The sequence below is a fragment of the Ranitomeya imitator genome, chromosome 5, assembly GCF_032444005.1.
Source record: "Ranitomeya imitator isolate aRanImi1 chromosome 5, aRanImi1.pri, whole genome shotgun sequence".
Classification (NCBI taxonomy): domain Eukaryota; kingdom Metazoa; phylum Chordata; class Amphibia; order Anura; family Dendrobatidae; genus Ranitomeya; species Ranitomeya imitator.
In genome coordinates, this window is record NC_091286.1 from 643,867,995 (window position 1) to 643,883,444 (window position 15,450).

General features: G+C 46.7%; 1 protein-coding gene across 1 annotated transcript in view; it reads right to left on the minus strand.

Moving 5' to 3' along the window:
• Positions 1-13,923, minus strand: part of SDC1 (syndecan 1) — a 34,985-nt gene extending 21,062 nt beyond the window's left edge. Inside the window, exon 1 of the mRNA XM_069728138.1 lies at positions 13,838-13,923. Within this exon, the coding sequence (XP_069584239.1) occupies positions 13,838-13,900 (63 nt within the window). The 5' untranslated portion in view covers positions 13,901-13,923. The remainder of the gene's footprint in view (positions 1-13,837) is intronic.
• Positions 13,924-15,450: the final 1,527 nt, after the last annotated feature.

A 15,450-nucleotide genomic window follows, 5' to 3' on the forward strand; every position in this document is an offset into this window, starting at 1 on the left:
AAAAATGAAAGTCGACTCCAGATAAACCAGCGCAGCGCGCCATTCATGGGATTGCATCACACCAGGAACATGTCAGGCTCCACTTTTACTTTCTTGTACCAGTTAGTGCAACCACCAAGACACGTGGGAGCAAAGAGTAGTCTTATCTAACCAGTCATTCCAATTGTAAGATGAATCTACTATAGAATTGTCTAAGGGTCACTTCCGTCTGTCTTGCTGTCTGCCACGGATATTCATTGGTCGCGGCCTCTGTCTGTCATGGAATCCAAGTCACTGATTGGTCTCGCCAGCTGCCCGTCATGGCTGCCGCGACCAGTCAGCGACGTCCACAGTCCGATTAGTCCCTCCCTACTCCCCTGCAGTCAGTGCCTGGCGCCCGCTCCCTACTCCCACAGGGTTAATGCCAGCGGTAACGGACCGCGTTATGCCGCGGGTAACTCACTATGTTACCGCCGCTATTAATCCTGTGTGGCCAAGTTTTTACTATTGATGCTGCCTATGCATAGTAAAAACATCTAATGCTAAAAATAAAAAGATTATACACTCACCTTTCGCGACGCTCCGGTGACCGCTCCATGCAAGCGGCAGGTTCCGGTGCCAAGGATGGTATGGGAGAAGGACCTGCCATGATGTCACAGTCATGTGACCGCGACGTCATCACAGGCCCTGCCATGACGTCACGGTCATGTGACCAAACTACAATGGGCCCTCGGAAGGTGAGTATATGTTTATTTTTTAGCCTGTGACATACGTGGCTGGGCAATATACTACGTGGACATGTATATTCTAGAATACCCGATGCGTTAGAATCGGGCCACCATCTAGGTTATGGATAAGTGCCCAAATAGGAGAGTGGATATCTGCTGATCACATCACCGTCCGCATAGATCTGGGTGCAAACGGTTACCAGATTGTTGGGATGTCCTGCAAAGTTTTTCTTGACTACACCAAGAAAGTCCTGATCACATTTGTAGCAAAAGTCACTGGTACAACCCCAAAAGGAACACTTGTACCCATGAACTGGGACATCTAAAGATCCTACATGATGCCCAATAAAGAGCCAAAGAAAAACACCAAAGAGGCCAGCTTCCATGACGGAATCACTCAAGATCAAAGGCTTGCCCTCGGGGCAATAGTCATCGAGTGACTACAGATCCATCACCTGCTCGGCAAAACGTCGTATACCACGTGATGACGTATGCACTACATATAACTGGTGTGGCCCCCCAAAAAGGTGTTTGGTATTCAGGGGCTGAACACTGCTGGACGGTGGTGGGTCAATGGGGGGGGAAATACACAAACCACGAAATAAGAACTGGACCTGACCTCTACAGAAAACGGTAAGCAGCTGGTGGACGCAGCTACAAACTACTTTCTCACACTTTCACCGCACTCTCTTTAATAAGGTGTTGCACGTCTTGAGCAATTTTACAGCATTATTATATAAGGCACCATAAAGTCAACTGCACAGAAGTACGAGCCGGTCAGACACCTTCCCGGGCAAAAGTTACAACTATAAAAATAATAAGTAAAATTCAGTCTGGGAGGAAAAAAAAAAACCCCTCACCATAAGAAGTCCATAGGTTAAGAGTAAGAAAGCAGTTCCCGGAGGTTTATTAGTAATGCAGACCACAAGGACGGTTTTAAGGCCGTGGCTACAGCTCATTAGGAAAATTACACAATATTTCATGCAGATTCATTTTTTTATGGCTTTGTGTAAAAAGAGGGAGGGGAAAAAAAAAAAAAAAAAGTTAAAAACAGAAGAGTTTAATATATTACATCCATTTCAGTGCCAGGAGGTAGGGCAAATAATGGGAGAACTGCGGTCCACCCTGGTGTTCAGCGATGAGTTTGACATCTTCTGGTAGGATACCCAACAAATGCTCAGATGGGCATTCTTAGCCGATGCAGGGACTGCAGTCGCACCCAGGCTCCGAAGACTAGGAGGGACCAAAAGGCCTCTTTGGTAAGACCAATACTATTAGTGAGCTGTGATAGTTGGGGGACTTGTTGGGAGATCTGGCATTGCGGTGCCTGAGCTTCAAGTTACGCCGTGGGGTATTTCCATGGCATATACAAGAACGCTTACTTTTTCAGAACTCCCAAAGAAGTCAGTGGTCTCCAGATATTTGAAGGTCAACATGTACCAGATGATGTCCAAGATGAAAATGAAGTCAACTACTATTCCTACTGATCGGACTGGGTAAGGACAGGCTCGTGCAATTTAAGAGTCAGCCGTAATTTGCCTATTGAAAGACATGGGAGCTACAAGCTTCTTCCTACCAAACACATGGCTCTGGTCCGACCACCATCACCGCAACGTTTTTACCTAATCTCTGGCAAACTTTTTTGCATAGATTACCAGAATTCACAGTTTTGCCAAAACATTAGAAAACGATTAAAAAAAAAATCATATCAAAAAGACTAACATTTTGTGAAGACCATTGGCATTTGGCCAGTCAAGACGCTGTAAATACCGCGACCAGTTGGCTCCATTTTCCCCAGTACTGATCTGACCTGTCTCTGTGCTTATAGAGAAAAGTTACTGGATAAAAATTTCTGCTCCAGTATGTAATGGAGTCTAAACTGTAAATGATTAGTGCACATTGGCGAAACCCAAATTCCTGGCATATATTACAACATATAAAACACACAGAAGCCGCTGCTGTTATTACCCGGACGAGACTAACAGAAGTCACAAGTTTTGGTGCAGCAACAAAAAAAAAAAAAAAAAAAAAAAGTATCTCCACGGAAATAGTAGCAAGATAATACTGGGCCAGGATGATCAAACGCATAAGTATACACACATTAAGGTTTTTTTTTTTTGTTTGTTTGTTGTTTTTTTTTTTGGGGGGGGGGGGGGGGGGGTAAAAAAGTAGGAAGTTGTCACTTTGGGTTTTATCAAAACTATCTTGGAGACAGCGATTATCCTCATCAGTCACTTCCTCGGATGACGCGTAGTCGACATGTTGGTGCTCGTCATTGTAATTAGGTTAGGTGACGAGATAAATCCAAGAAAAAGTGCTGAACTTGTGGGAAATCCTTCATAGAACCATTAATCAAAGTGTGAACATAAATCAATGTCGTATTAGGACACAAGTTCTGTAGACAGCATATTTCGTGGCTAATTTGCCTTTAATACTTTTGCAATCAGCATGGTCATGAAACCAAGCAGAAAAATAAAGTTGGTGTCCAATAGCGAGTTTCTCAATGGTTTGGCCATCCGGCTCCTGGAATTTGCCATTTTCAGTTCCTAGGCGACTTTCCATGATCAAATAATTCAAAAAAAAAAAAAAAAAAAAAAAAAATTTCGAGACCAGTGATACTTCCAAGGTAGAGTAGACCAGCTTACTAGTTTTTAGGGCTGTGCCAGTCCCTATGGTTTATGGGCCGACACACCTGTAGGCTTCTGACCAGACCTGGACTTTGTTGAGCCTGGTAAGTCTTAGGCTATGTGCACACGTTCAGGTTTTCGCTGTCTTTTCGCAGTAAAAAAAAAAAAAAAAAAAAAAAAAATCTAAAAACCTCATTAAAAACGCATACATTATGCATTCTATCATTTAGAATGCATTCTGCATGTTTTGTGCACATGATGCGTTTTTTTCCGTGAAAAAAAACGCATCGCGGTAAAAAAGCAGCATGTTCATTAATTTTGCGGATTTTCTGCGTTTTTCCCGCTATTCTATGCATTTGGGAAAAATCGCACCAAAAACACACACAAAAAAAAAAAAAACGCATGCGGATTTCTGGCAGAAATGTCCGGTTTTTGTCTGGAAGATTTCTGCAGGAAATCCTGACGTGTGCACATACCCTCACACATACCTAAAGTCATTTTACCCCTAGGTAGATAACAGCGGATGACCTCCTGGAGATCCAGGCAGACGGCAGCTCCTCAAACACTGCAACCTTTGGAGTTATTGCTCTCAATACATTTCCTCTGAGGAGGGGGAAGCTTCGGCTACAGACAAAAGGTGCTGAAAGCGCAGCAAATACAGCAAAACATGTTCTGTTTGGAGGCAACCGGGTAATTGTGAGTGCAGGAGTCTGAATGGGACTGGTGGGTTTTATTTTTGCACTGTCTATAGGTCTGTGCACTACGCAAACTGGAAAATGTAAACTTCAGCAGAGCAGAAAAGCATTGTCGACAGACATATCCGCATACAAGCCAACACCATGTGCCCCGTAACAATCAAGTGGGGGAACTTCTACTTGGCAGACAGGCAAATTAAGACAAAGTTAAACAGTTTGCACAAAAAAAAAAAATCCCCGAGCTTCCCCAATTCTGCCGTGTCGCTCCCTTGCAGAAATATTCACTGAGTCACTTTGTTTCTTGTGGAGCGAAGTATGTGAAATCTCTGTTTTGCAGTCCACCACTGCTTTCCTTCACATTCTTCTCTGGGGGTGTGCACCTTCACCCATCCCAATCACAAGGTCCGAGAAAGATGAATCTGTCAAGCTGCAACTGGCAGTGTCTGGGAGGGATGAAAACACACGCACCCAGAGAAGAATGATGGAAGAGTTGAGCTGCAAAGCAGAGATTACACATCCTGCTACAGAATAAATGTATATCTCTGTAGTGGAGCAAACCTGGGGAAAATGGAGAAGAGAGGCAGAATCAGCGAAGATTGGATTTTTACAAGGCATTTTTGTTTTAGCAAGTGACAGGTCTCATTTCAAAAGTTGTCCACTATTGAGCTTTTTTTTTTTTTTTCTATATTAAATGCAACCAGATACATACCTACCTCGCTCCTCTGCTCTAGCTTCACCCTCCCCACCCAATCTAAGGCTACTTTCATACTTCCGTCGGTACGAGCCCGTCGTAATGCGTCGGGCAGACGTACCGACGGACGTTGTGAAATAACTGCAAGACGTGGGCAGCGGACGCAGTTTTTCAACGCATCCGCTGCCCATTCTGCAGTCTGGGGAGGACGGGGCAGAGTTTCGGATTCGGTCAAAAATGGCGGACACGTCGCACAAAAAGTTACATTGAACGTTTGTGCGTCGCGTCCGCCAGAACACGATGGATCCAACGTGTGCCGATCCGTCCCTAATACAAGTGCATGGGCAAAAAACACATCCTGCGAGCACAATTTCAGGATCCGTTTTTTGCCCATAACGACAGATTGCGACGGAGGACAAGAGACGAAAGTAGCCTTAGGGTATGTGTCCACGTTCAGGATTGCATCAGGATTTGGTCAGCATTTTCCATCAGTTTTTGTAAGCCAAAACCAGGAGTGGATGATAAATACAGAAGCGGTGCACATGTTTCTATTATACTTTTCCGCTAATTGTTCCACTCCTGGTTTTGGCGTACAAATACTGATGAAAAATCCTGACCAAATACTGATGCAATCCTGAACGTGGACACATACCCTTAGATCTTGTGACACCAATTATGGAATGTGAGCGCTGGCCGGGGAGGCAAGTATGCATCCTTCCTAATTTTATTCAGCACACTGGGGGCATTCAAAGGAGACTGTCCAGTAGCAGACAACCCCTTAAAATAAGGATTAATTTACTTTAATGCAAGCCAACCTGTATATATTTAAAAAAAAAAAAAAAAAATTATATATATATATATATATATATATATATATATATATATATATATTTTGCACCAGAGGGCAGTTGTGAAACTTTAGAGGCACACGTCCTGACTAGTAATCCCTTTGAAGGACACACCCAAGTCGGCCTCTTTCCACCCAGAAACATCAAAATCAAGGATTTGATGGTGATCTCGATCGAAAAATGTCAGGTTGGGTCAATGTATGAGAAGATCTGGATAATCTAAATAAAAACAGGGTAAATCAGATGCTGGAGAGGCATCTGTCCAGTGATCTTCAACCAGTGTGGGACACGAGGCTTCATCAGCCCAAATATACACTATAAAACCAATATCAATGCTAGATACCACCCCATGGAGGTCCATGTCTCCCACTGATCAGACATGCATGCAGCATCCAGCAGTGACTCCATCAAAATCATTCAAATTGGTCATTTCAACAATCTCTGCATAAATTACAGGAGAGGATGACAAACTTAAAAATTTTATATATTTATTTTATTTTTATTTTTTTTACTGAAATATGCTTCTTTCTCCACTTATGAACCACCTGTCCCCCTGACTTTAACCCTCCCAGCTGCTTCGGGGTAACCCTCGATTCTGATCTCTCCTTCAAACAGCACACCCAAGCCCTTACCACTTCCTGCTGACGCCAACTCAAAAACATCCCCCGGATCCGCACATTCCTCAACCTAAAGTCTACAAAAACCCTAGTGCATGCCCTCATCATCTCCCGCCTTGACTACTGCAACCTCCTGCTCTGTGGCCTCCCCAATGTATCCTAAACTCTGCTGCCTGACTAATCCACCAGTTCCCCTGCCCATTCCCTGGCCTCTCCCTCTGGCAATCCCTTCACTGGCTCCCCGTTGCCCAGAGACTCCACTACAAAACCCTAACCATGACGTACAAAGCCATCCACAACATGTCTCCTCCATACATCTGTGACCTTGTCTGCCGGTACTTACCTGCATGCAACCTCCGATCCTCACAAGATCTCCTTCTCTACACCCCTTCCCACAATCACATACAAAGTTTCTCCCACGTATCCGCCTACTCTGGAACTCTCTACCCCAAGATATTAGACTCTGGCCTACTATGGGAAAAAGAACCCGAAGACCTACCTCTTCCGACAAGCCTATAACCTGCAGTAACCCTCAGCCATCCCTTGTAGACTGAGCCCTCGCAGGCAGGGTCCTCTCCTCTTGTACAAGTCAGTCACTCATTTTGTTCAAGACTGAGTGAGGAACTGGCCATGGACTAAAGACTATTGGACCAGTGTCCGTAGAGTGGAGTCCACTGCTGTACAGGATGTAGACTATTGCAGCACGAAGCACCAATTGCATTGATATTGTTGTATTTTCTTAGATATTTGCTTGCTGTGATTTATTAGTAATTTGCTTGTTTGCCAGTTCATCCTCAGGAATCAATGTTTCCATTTTCCATTCAGTGAGAGCAGGTAGAGGAAGGCTTGCAGGCTGGATCTTATGTATACCCAAGGCGAGACAGGAGATTGCCAAAAGTAAAGCAAGGTCTCACACCATTGTACTCCCAGCCCCAGTTTGTGGATGGGGATTGTAGACCCAGGGGAGCAGTCACTGCCGGGGGTCTCACATGGAATCCCAGGTGATGAGATTATGGAGTTTGCTTCATCTGGGAGCTAAAGGCAAATGTTTAAGGGGGAGGGAGGAAAAGATGCCACATGTTTAGCCAGGGAGTTGTTGGAGTGACGTCTGAGAGGATGAGGACATGTATGGATGGACTATAGTTTGGAGATCAGGTGCCGGCTGGGCTGGACACGTTCTACTGTTGAGGGTTGTTGTCTGGATTTCAGAACTGTTGCTGTTGGACACACGGGCTTTAATGTCATTTGGAGGAGCCTGAACCGTGACTACAGACTATACTGGCGGGAGATACGAAATCTGTGGGCCAACCAAAAGTTGGGAGACAGTGAGTATCGCCTTGTAAGGGGGCAGTGGGGCTACCGTCCCAGGGAAAGGGATCTTGTGTACTGAGGACATTGTATTTTGGCAATCTACCTGGATTTGTTGTACAACCATAGATGTATGGAATAAAAAAAAAAAAAAAAAGCATCATTACCCTGCCTAGGTGATTATTATAACCCACAACCTTAGATCTCCACAATTATTGTACTTGTTTTTTGTTATGTTTACCCCATTTCACATGTAAAAGCGCAATGGAATAATAATAATAATAATTATTATTTCACTTGAAAACTTAAAATCCATCTTGGTAAAAGCTCAAGGATCAGACTACAGCTGTCTATTGAAGCACATGAAAGGGGACCAAAGAAGCATTGTGCTACTACTCCAAGTTGTTTAACTCATCCCACAGCTGAATTCACAGCTACACAGCTCAGTATTGATAAACAATGTCACTGTTCTACATTGGGGGTTCCTGCTCTAGTCTTTGTGTATTAGACAGGTACTCACATTAGAGCAAAACAATAAAATTAGAGAGCCTGCTAACTACTAGTAAAAAAAAAAAAAAAAAAAAGCAAGACAAGACATAATGGCCATAAATACCAGTATACTTAAAGGGGGTGTCCTGGCTTTCACCAAGATAGGTGACCAATGTGGACCAATGGGAAAATTTGAGCACAGCCAAAACCACCAATTGGCAGAATAGGAATCCCGGAATCCCCCCCCCCCCCCCCTTTAATGCGTACTGCATAAAAATTCCCCATTCTGTGAATCCACGCAGGACTCCGCAGTCAGACACCCCGCGGTCAAAAAGATATCACCTACCCTGCTTATTCTGAAAGTCACCTTAAAAGAAGAAAAAAAAAAAAAAAACACAGGTATGATGTAAAATGGATGTAGTAACAGCAATCACCCCCACAGGTGCTGTCTTTTTCAATACCAGAGGTTGGAATGAAAGTCACAGTAGAAACCTTATCCCCTGTGCAGACAATGCTGTAAGTGATCCGACCCTGGACGTGTTTACACAGAGCATCAGGTGAGGGCAATGAATAGGAGAGAGATCAGGCCTATCTACGGGATCACTCCCCCTAACAATTTATAGCACCACACTGTCTACAGCATATATATATATATATATATATATATATATATATATATATATATATATATATATATATATATATATATATATATATATATATATATATATATATATATCTATATACACACACACACTAGATGTTGGCCCGATGCAAAAGCATCGGGTATTCTAGAATATGTATGTATGTATGTATGTATGTATGTATGTATGTAGCGCTGTCAGTGGTGTTTAAATCCCGCACTAATATCGCTGATTGGCTGATATCCGAGACAGACAGACAATTAGACCCTTAGACAACACAATGGTGGCACTTAACAGCAGTGGAGGACAATGATGATTCCAGAATTCGTGGCAGACTGTGCCCGTTGCTGATTGGCGGCCTCGACCAATCAGAGATGCGGATATATATATTCTAGAGAAATCAAAGTTTTTCTTAATATGTAAATGAGCTGTTAAGCTCTATGGGCGGGACATTGATCTTAAGAAAAATGTGAATTTCTCTGGAATATGACATCAGTTCGCAGATATCAAGGTACCAATTTATTCAGCTTTCTAGGACCTACATGCCCATATAGACGGTTTAGGCAAATTGATGATACTGAAATAATCTTTTTAGAGTAAAGGTACCATCACACTAGACGATATCGCTAGCGATCCGTGACGTTGCAGCGTCCTCGCTAGCGATATCGTCCAGTGTGACAGGCAGCAGCGATCAGGCCCCTGCTGTGCTGTCGCTGGTCGGGGAAGAAAGTCCAGAACTTTATTTGGTCGCTGGACTCCCCGCAGACATCGCTGAATCGGCGTGTGTGACACCGATTCAGCGATGTCTTCACTGGTAACCAGGGTAAACATCGGGTAACTAAGCGCAGGGCCGCGCTTAGTAACCCGATGTTTACCCTGGTTACCATCCTAAAAGTAAAAAAAAAAAAAAAAAAAAAAACACTACATACTTACCTACAGCCGTCTGTCCTCCAGCGCTGTGCTCTGCACTCCTCCTGCTCTGGCTGTGAGCGTCGGTCAGCCGGAAAGCAGAGCGGTGACGTCACCGCTCTGCTTTCCGGCCGCTGTGCTCACAGCCAGTACAGGAGGAGTGCAGAGCGCAGCGCTGGAGGACAGACGGCTGTAGGTAAGTATGTAGTGTTTGGTTTTTTTTACTTTTAGGATGGTAACCAGGGTAAACATCGGGTTACTAAGCGCGGCCCTGCGCTTAGTTATCCGATGTTTACCCTGGTTACCAGCATCGTTGGTCGCTGGAGAGCGGTCTGTCTGACAGCTCTCCAGCGACCAAACAGCGACGCTGCAGCGATCCGGATCGTTGTCGGTATCGCTGCAGCGACGCTAAGTGTGACGGTACCTTAAAAGCAGACTACCCCAATTAACAGGCTATGGGTTATAGAATGTACATAGTCACATGAAGTCTGACTATAATGAAGTTGAAGTCATTTCTCCAAGTGCAATCTACACATAAGTCCAGTAAAGATATAAACCGCCATCACTGAGAACGGTCATAAACGTCTGCAGCGATATGATCAGCAAACACCGCCTCAATGTCCCTCATTGTGCTCACACGATATCTCCTCACCTGTCGCTATTGACTTAGCGGATGAATGTTCACGGTGCATCTGTCACGGCCAGCGGTGGTGTCTGGGTGTACTTGTCTCGGAGACGGATTCTATAAGGGTATGTGCCCACTATCAGGAACCGCTGTGTATTTATGCAGCGTCAAATACCGCAGCGTCCCGATGTTACAGCATAGTGGATGGGATTTCAAGAAATCCTGGGTCCACAGACGCCTGTGCCTCACCCGCGGAGACCAACACACGGCGCATCTTTCCAGACTGCAGCATGTCAATTTCTCATTGATCTCCGCAAGAGAAACGTCACCAATAAAATGTATTGAACGCGGTAAATCAGTGATCACATGCGTTCAATACACGGCAGCGCTTTGGGCTCAGAACAAGCGCTGCTAGTTCCGGATCGTGGGCACCCGGCCTAAGCGTTAGTACACCACCCCCCACCCCCCCCCGATTTACGGCCATGTCCCTATAGCTGGAGGTCTTCCAACATTTCCGGATACTATAAAGCTTCGTGCTGTCAGGACACGGGGTGAAGAGACGTTATAGACAGGAGGGTCATCGCCGCTTCATTCATGGAAGGACAAACTGCGATCTCTAGAAGTCATTAACATTCAGCGAGAGTCTCCACACGTCCATTACGTCTGCCGCTGAACAAAAGGGAGAAGGTCATCTAGAGAACCAGAGAAGTCGCCGATCACTGCCAACCGGGAAACCAAAGCCACCCCCAACACGTGATGACCCGACGATGCCCACCTAAACGCTGCCCGCCCAGGCCTCTCCCTTGTGGCACATCTTACGCCATGGTGTGACCTGTCGAATGCAGGAGCCGAATGGTCTGCACTCTAAGGATCATAGATGTTAGAGGGGTTTAACATTTCATCTCAATTTTCATGAATTTAAACGGAATCGGTCAGCACCTCTTATATACGGAGGTGGTCGTAAGGCGGCACGGTCATGGTGTCCCAAAAATAAAAGCATTTTTTTAAATTACCTCCTTTCAGATTAGATGTCACAAGAAATCCAGTATAAATCAGACTGGAAGTGCAGCGGTCCAAGCTCACAGACACTAATTTGCTAGATTTCTCATCAAGTCTCAATAGAAAATATTTTTTTTTTTTTTGCAGAACAAGAGACTATGTAGATACCACTACTTCCATATACAAAAAAGAAAAAAAAAAAAAAAAAAGCGAAGACAGGTTCCATCAGCATGAAAAGATGAACATCGGCCTGCGGTACGTAGTATCAAGGCAAAACGAGTTTCACTACACATACCAGAGTTATTTGGATGCTGCCCCGAAACTTATACACTTGTTTTTGCGATCCACTCATTTCAAGTGAACAGTTACTCCCTGGAGTTCTGCCAGTACACTGAGTACTGGAACTTCCTTCGTCTTTAGTTTCCATCATGTCTCCCAACCATGAAGAGCAAATCGGAGACATGCCACTCTGCCAACCATATACAAGAGAAGTGTGCCGCCACACTTCTCAAGGCCGGATCGGTGACAAGATGGAATATACCAGAACAGATATTGGAGCACGGAGCTAGAAAAGGGGAAATGCATTCAATTATTAGCTCTTTAAAAATCGATCCTCATCCAATGAAATCAAGTCAAATGTTGTGACAAACGCTAGGCTCACTGGCCGCACAAATCCAGCAACAAACCAGGCAGATGCTCCCAGCAGACATATTCCTAAACTGCCGCCTCCATATTCACCCCCTAGAACAACACACATAAATGAGACGTCTTCACACAAGCAGGTGCCATCGCAGTATTCGCCGGGTACCGAGATCCGCGGCTGCACCATTTATCCACAAGGTCAATCGGGAGACAACAGTGATCAAACATGGACAGAACTCGCTACAAAACATCTGCAAGAACTTTAGAGCAGGGGTCCCCAACTCCAGTCCTCAAGGCCCACCAACATGTCATGTTTTCAGGATTTCCTTAGTCTTGCCCAGGTAATAATTGCATCACCTGTGCAATGCAAAGGAAATCCTGAAAACATGACCTGTTGGTGGGCCTGGAGTTGGGGACCCCTGCTTTAGAGGGTCAGAAAAATCTTTTTGCAAAGAGTTAGCGATGGTCGGAAAGTCATAAGTAACAATGTGTCACTTGTCACCGCGACTTTCATGTTAGAAAGTCAAAGAAAGGAATTTGTGGGAATTTCACAAGCAGATTACTGGATCTGTGGAGGAGCGAAATATTAGTAATAGGTGGGGGGAGGGGAGCAGGGAAATCAGACAGAGGGAGTCATGTAGGAAACCTCCCCAGCTCTGAAGATGCCATGGGGGGGGGGGATACCTGGGGCCGCTACTGCACTATGGATAGGGGGCGGGAGTCGCCCCATTGTTGACAAACACAAGATAGCAAACACTTTTCGTTTGGGGGCTGGAGGGGACATGAATTATAATGAGAGGGGTCACTTTACAGAGGAGCTGGCGCATACGGCACAGTATAATACCACGCACACATCACCGTGCAAAGATGCATCTTCATCCAAAGTTGCTGGATATGTAAAAAAAGAAGCTGCCCTGACATCCCTGGCACAGGACACTCCTCATCTGGGGTACGCCAGCGCTCTATAGTGCACACCTGCCATACTGGGCACCATGCAAACAACACTCCATGGTACAGAGCGATGAACTACAGCAGACGCTGCGCTACACGACCACCGGAGAGAAGATCTGCACCGTACAGTGCCCCCCTATAGCGCAGAATTACACTAAACGGCAGGGCGAGAAACCGCACCGTGTCACAAAGTCCTGGCACCCAGTGTACGGGTGTGAATACTATAGATACTGCGGGTTATTACAGCACTCACACCTACAGGTATACAGAGCGTCACCCACACAATGAAATCATATCCCCATCTACAGGGACGCCGGGGGCAGCAGTCCCTCCCGTGGGGCAAGTGCAGGGACGCCGGGGGCAGCAGTCCCTCCCGTGGGGCAAGTGCAGGGACGCCGGGGGCAGCAGTCCCTCCCGTGGGGCAAGTACAGGGACGCCGGGGGCAGCAGTCCCTCCCGTGGGCAGCAGTCCCTCCCGTGGGGCAAGTACAGGGACGCCGGGGGCAGCAGTCCCTCCCGTGGGCAGCAGTCCCTCCCGTGGGCAGCAGTCCCTCCCGTGGGGCAAGTGCAGGGACGCCGGGGGCAGCAGTCCCTCCCGTGGGCAGCAGTCCCTCCCGTGGGGCAAGTACAGGGACGCCGGGGGCAGCAGTCCCTCCCGTGGGCAGCAGTCCCTCCCGTGGGCAGCAGTCCCTCCCGTGGGGCAAGTGCAGGGACGCCGGGGGCAGCAGTCCCTCCCGTGGGGCAAGTGCAGGGACGCCGGGGGCAGCAGTCCCTCCCGTGGGGCAAGTGCAGGGACGCCGGGGGCAGCAGTCCCTCCCGTGGGGCAAGTGCAGGGACGCCGGGGGCAGCAGTCCCTCCCGTGGGGCAAGTGCAGGGACGCCGGGGGCAGCAGTCCCTCCCGTGGGGCAAGTGCAGGGACGCCGGGGGCAGCAGTCCCTCCCGTGGGGCAAGTGCAGGGACGCCGGGGGCAGCAGTCCCTCCCGTGGGGCAAGTGCAGGGACGCCGGGGGCAGCAGTCCCTCCTGTGGGGGCAGTAGTCCCTCTCATACACGCAGCACACCTGCAGACGCCATTCTCCGCTCCTTACCGCCACAGTCAGTGAACAGAGCCCCAGCAGCAGCAGCAGGCAGAGCGCAGGTAACGCGTCCATCCTCAGCCGTCCTCGGTCCGCTCTGTTCACCTCAGCACTGGGAACTGCCTATACTGGTCGGGAGGAGGAGCCTCCGCAGGCCCCGCCCCCGGCACTGACTGTGCGACTGTAGCGCCCCCTGCCGAGCGTTTATTATCTGCGCAACTTGTCAGCGCGACTTCTCCCGGCAGTGCGACTTCTCCCGGCAGTGCGACTTCTCCCGGCAGTGCGACTTCTCCCGGCAGTGCGACTTCTCCCGGCAGTGCGACTTCTCCCGGCAGTGCGACTTCTCCCGGCAGTGCGACTTCTCCCGGCAGTGCGACTTCTCCCGGCAGTGCGACTTCTCCCGGCAGTGCGACTTCTCCCGGCAGTGCGACCCATCGCTGTGAGCAGACGCGGACCAGGGTTCATTTTCGATATTTCGCTTTTTTCCTTACCTTTCCTTCTGCCAGCAGCCATTACCTTTCTTTCCTTTTCCCTCCAGAACTTGTTTTCCTGCAGAAGCGCCGCTCTCTTTACCATAAATCATTTTATCATACATTTCTGCCGTTGTGTTTTGGGTTTTGTTTTGGCCGAGACCCCTGATTTTCCCGGACAGTGTGATTACAGCGATACCAAATATTCGGGGTCTTTCTGTTTGTTTTTTATTTAAGTGGGGAAAAAATATAATGAAAATCTAAAAAAACAAAGCAAAACAAAACGAGGGGCCGTAAGTCGGGCGACGAGCCGACATCTTATTGTTATCCTTTTGGGGAACAGACGATGTTTGAGTCACTTTTTGGGGGAGACGTGCGGCGAATAAACAAAATTATTGTTTGGTGTTTTTTGTTTTGCTTTATGGCATTTAACGGGTCAAATAATTGAACTTTTGCCGCCTTTTGGGGTACATAGTAAAAATCAGGGTCTCCTGTGGAGCTCATCCTGTGGTTCGGCTTCTCAGGAGTACCAAGATGGCAACAACTGAGGTTTTCAGCAGTTAAAGCGGTATTCCCATCTCCAAGATCCTGTCCCAATATGTAGTAAGTGTAATAATAATACCTCCCATTAGAAATGTAGCATAGTTCTTCTGATTAGCTTTGTTACAACCACTCATAGAGTGACAGTGGTTGTAACCATGGATACCGAAGCTACTGCAGTGCCCTGTACATGGGGTAAGTGACATAGCTTATCAGAAGAACTATGCAACATTCTATTTTATTTTTTATATTTGTATGTATTTGCCTTCTGACTGAGCACTTCGCCTCTTAGGTGTTTTTAATTGCAAAACTGCAGCCCACTTTCCTTCAAGTGCCTCCTTTTATTGTGCATCTTGAAACAGCCACATCACTAGTTTTCAGAGAGTCCAGTATTTCAGCTGATCTTATTTGTGGGTTTTTCTTTGCATCCCGAACAATTTTAATGAAGAGGATGATGGATAGTCACAAGCCATCAAACAAAGAACAACTGCTTCCATTTTTGTACCAGAAGTGGGATAATGTCGCCAAAAAGCAGTGTGAAAGACTGGTGGAAAGCTGTGATTAAAAATCATGGTTATTCCACAAAATATTGATTTCTGAACTCTTCCTGAGGTA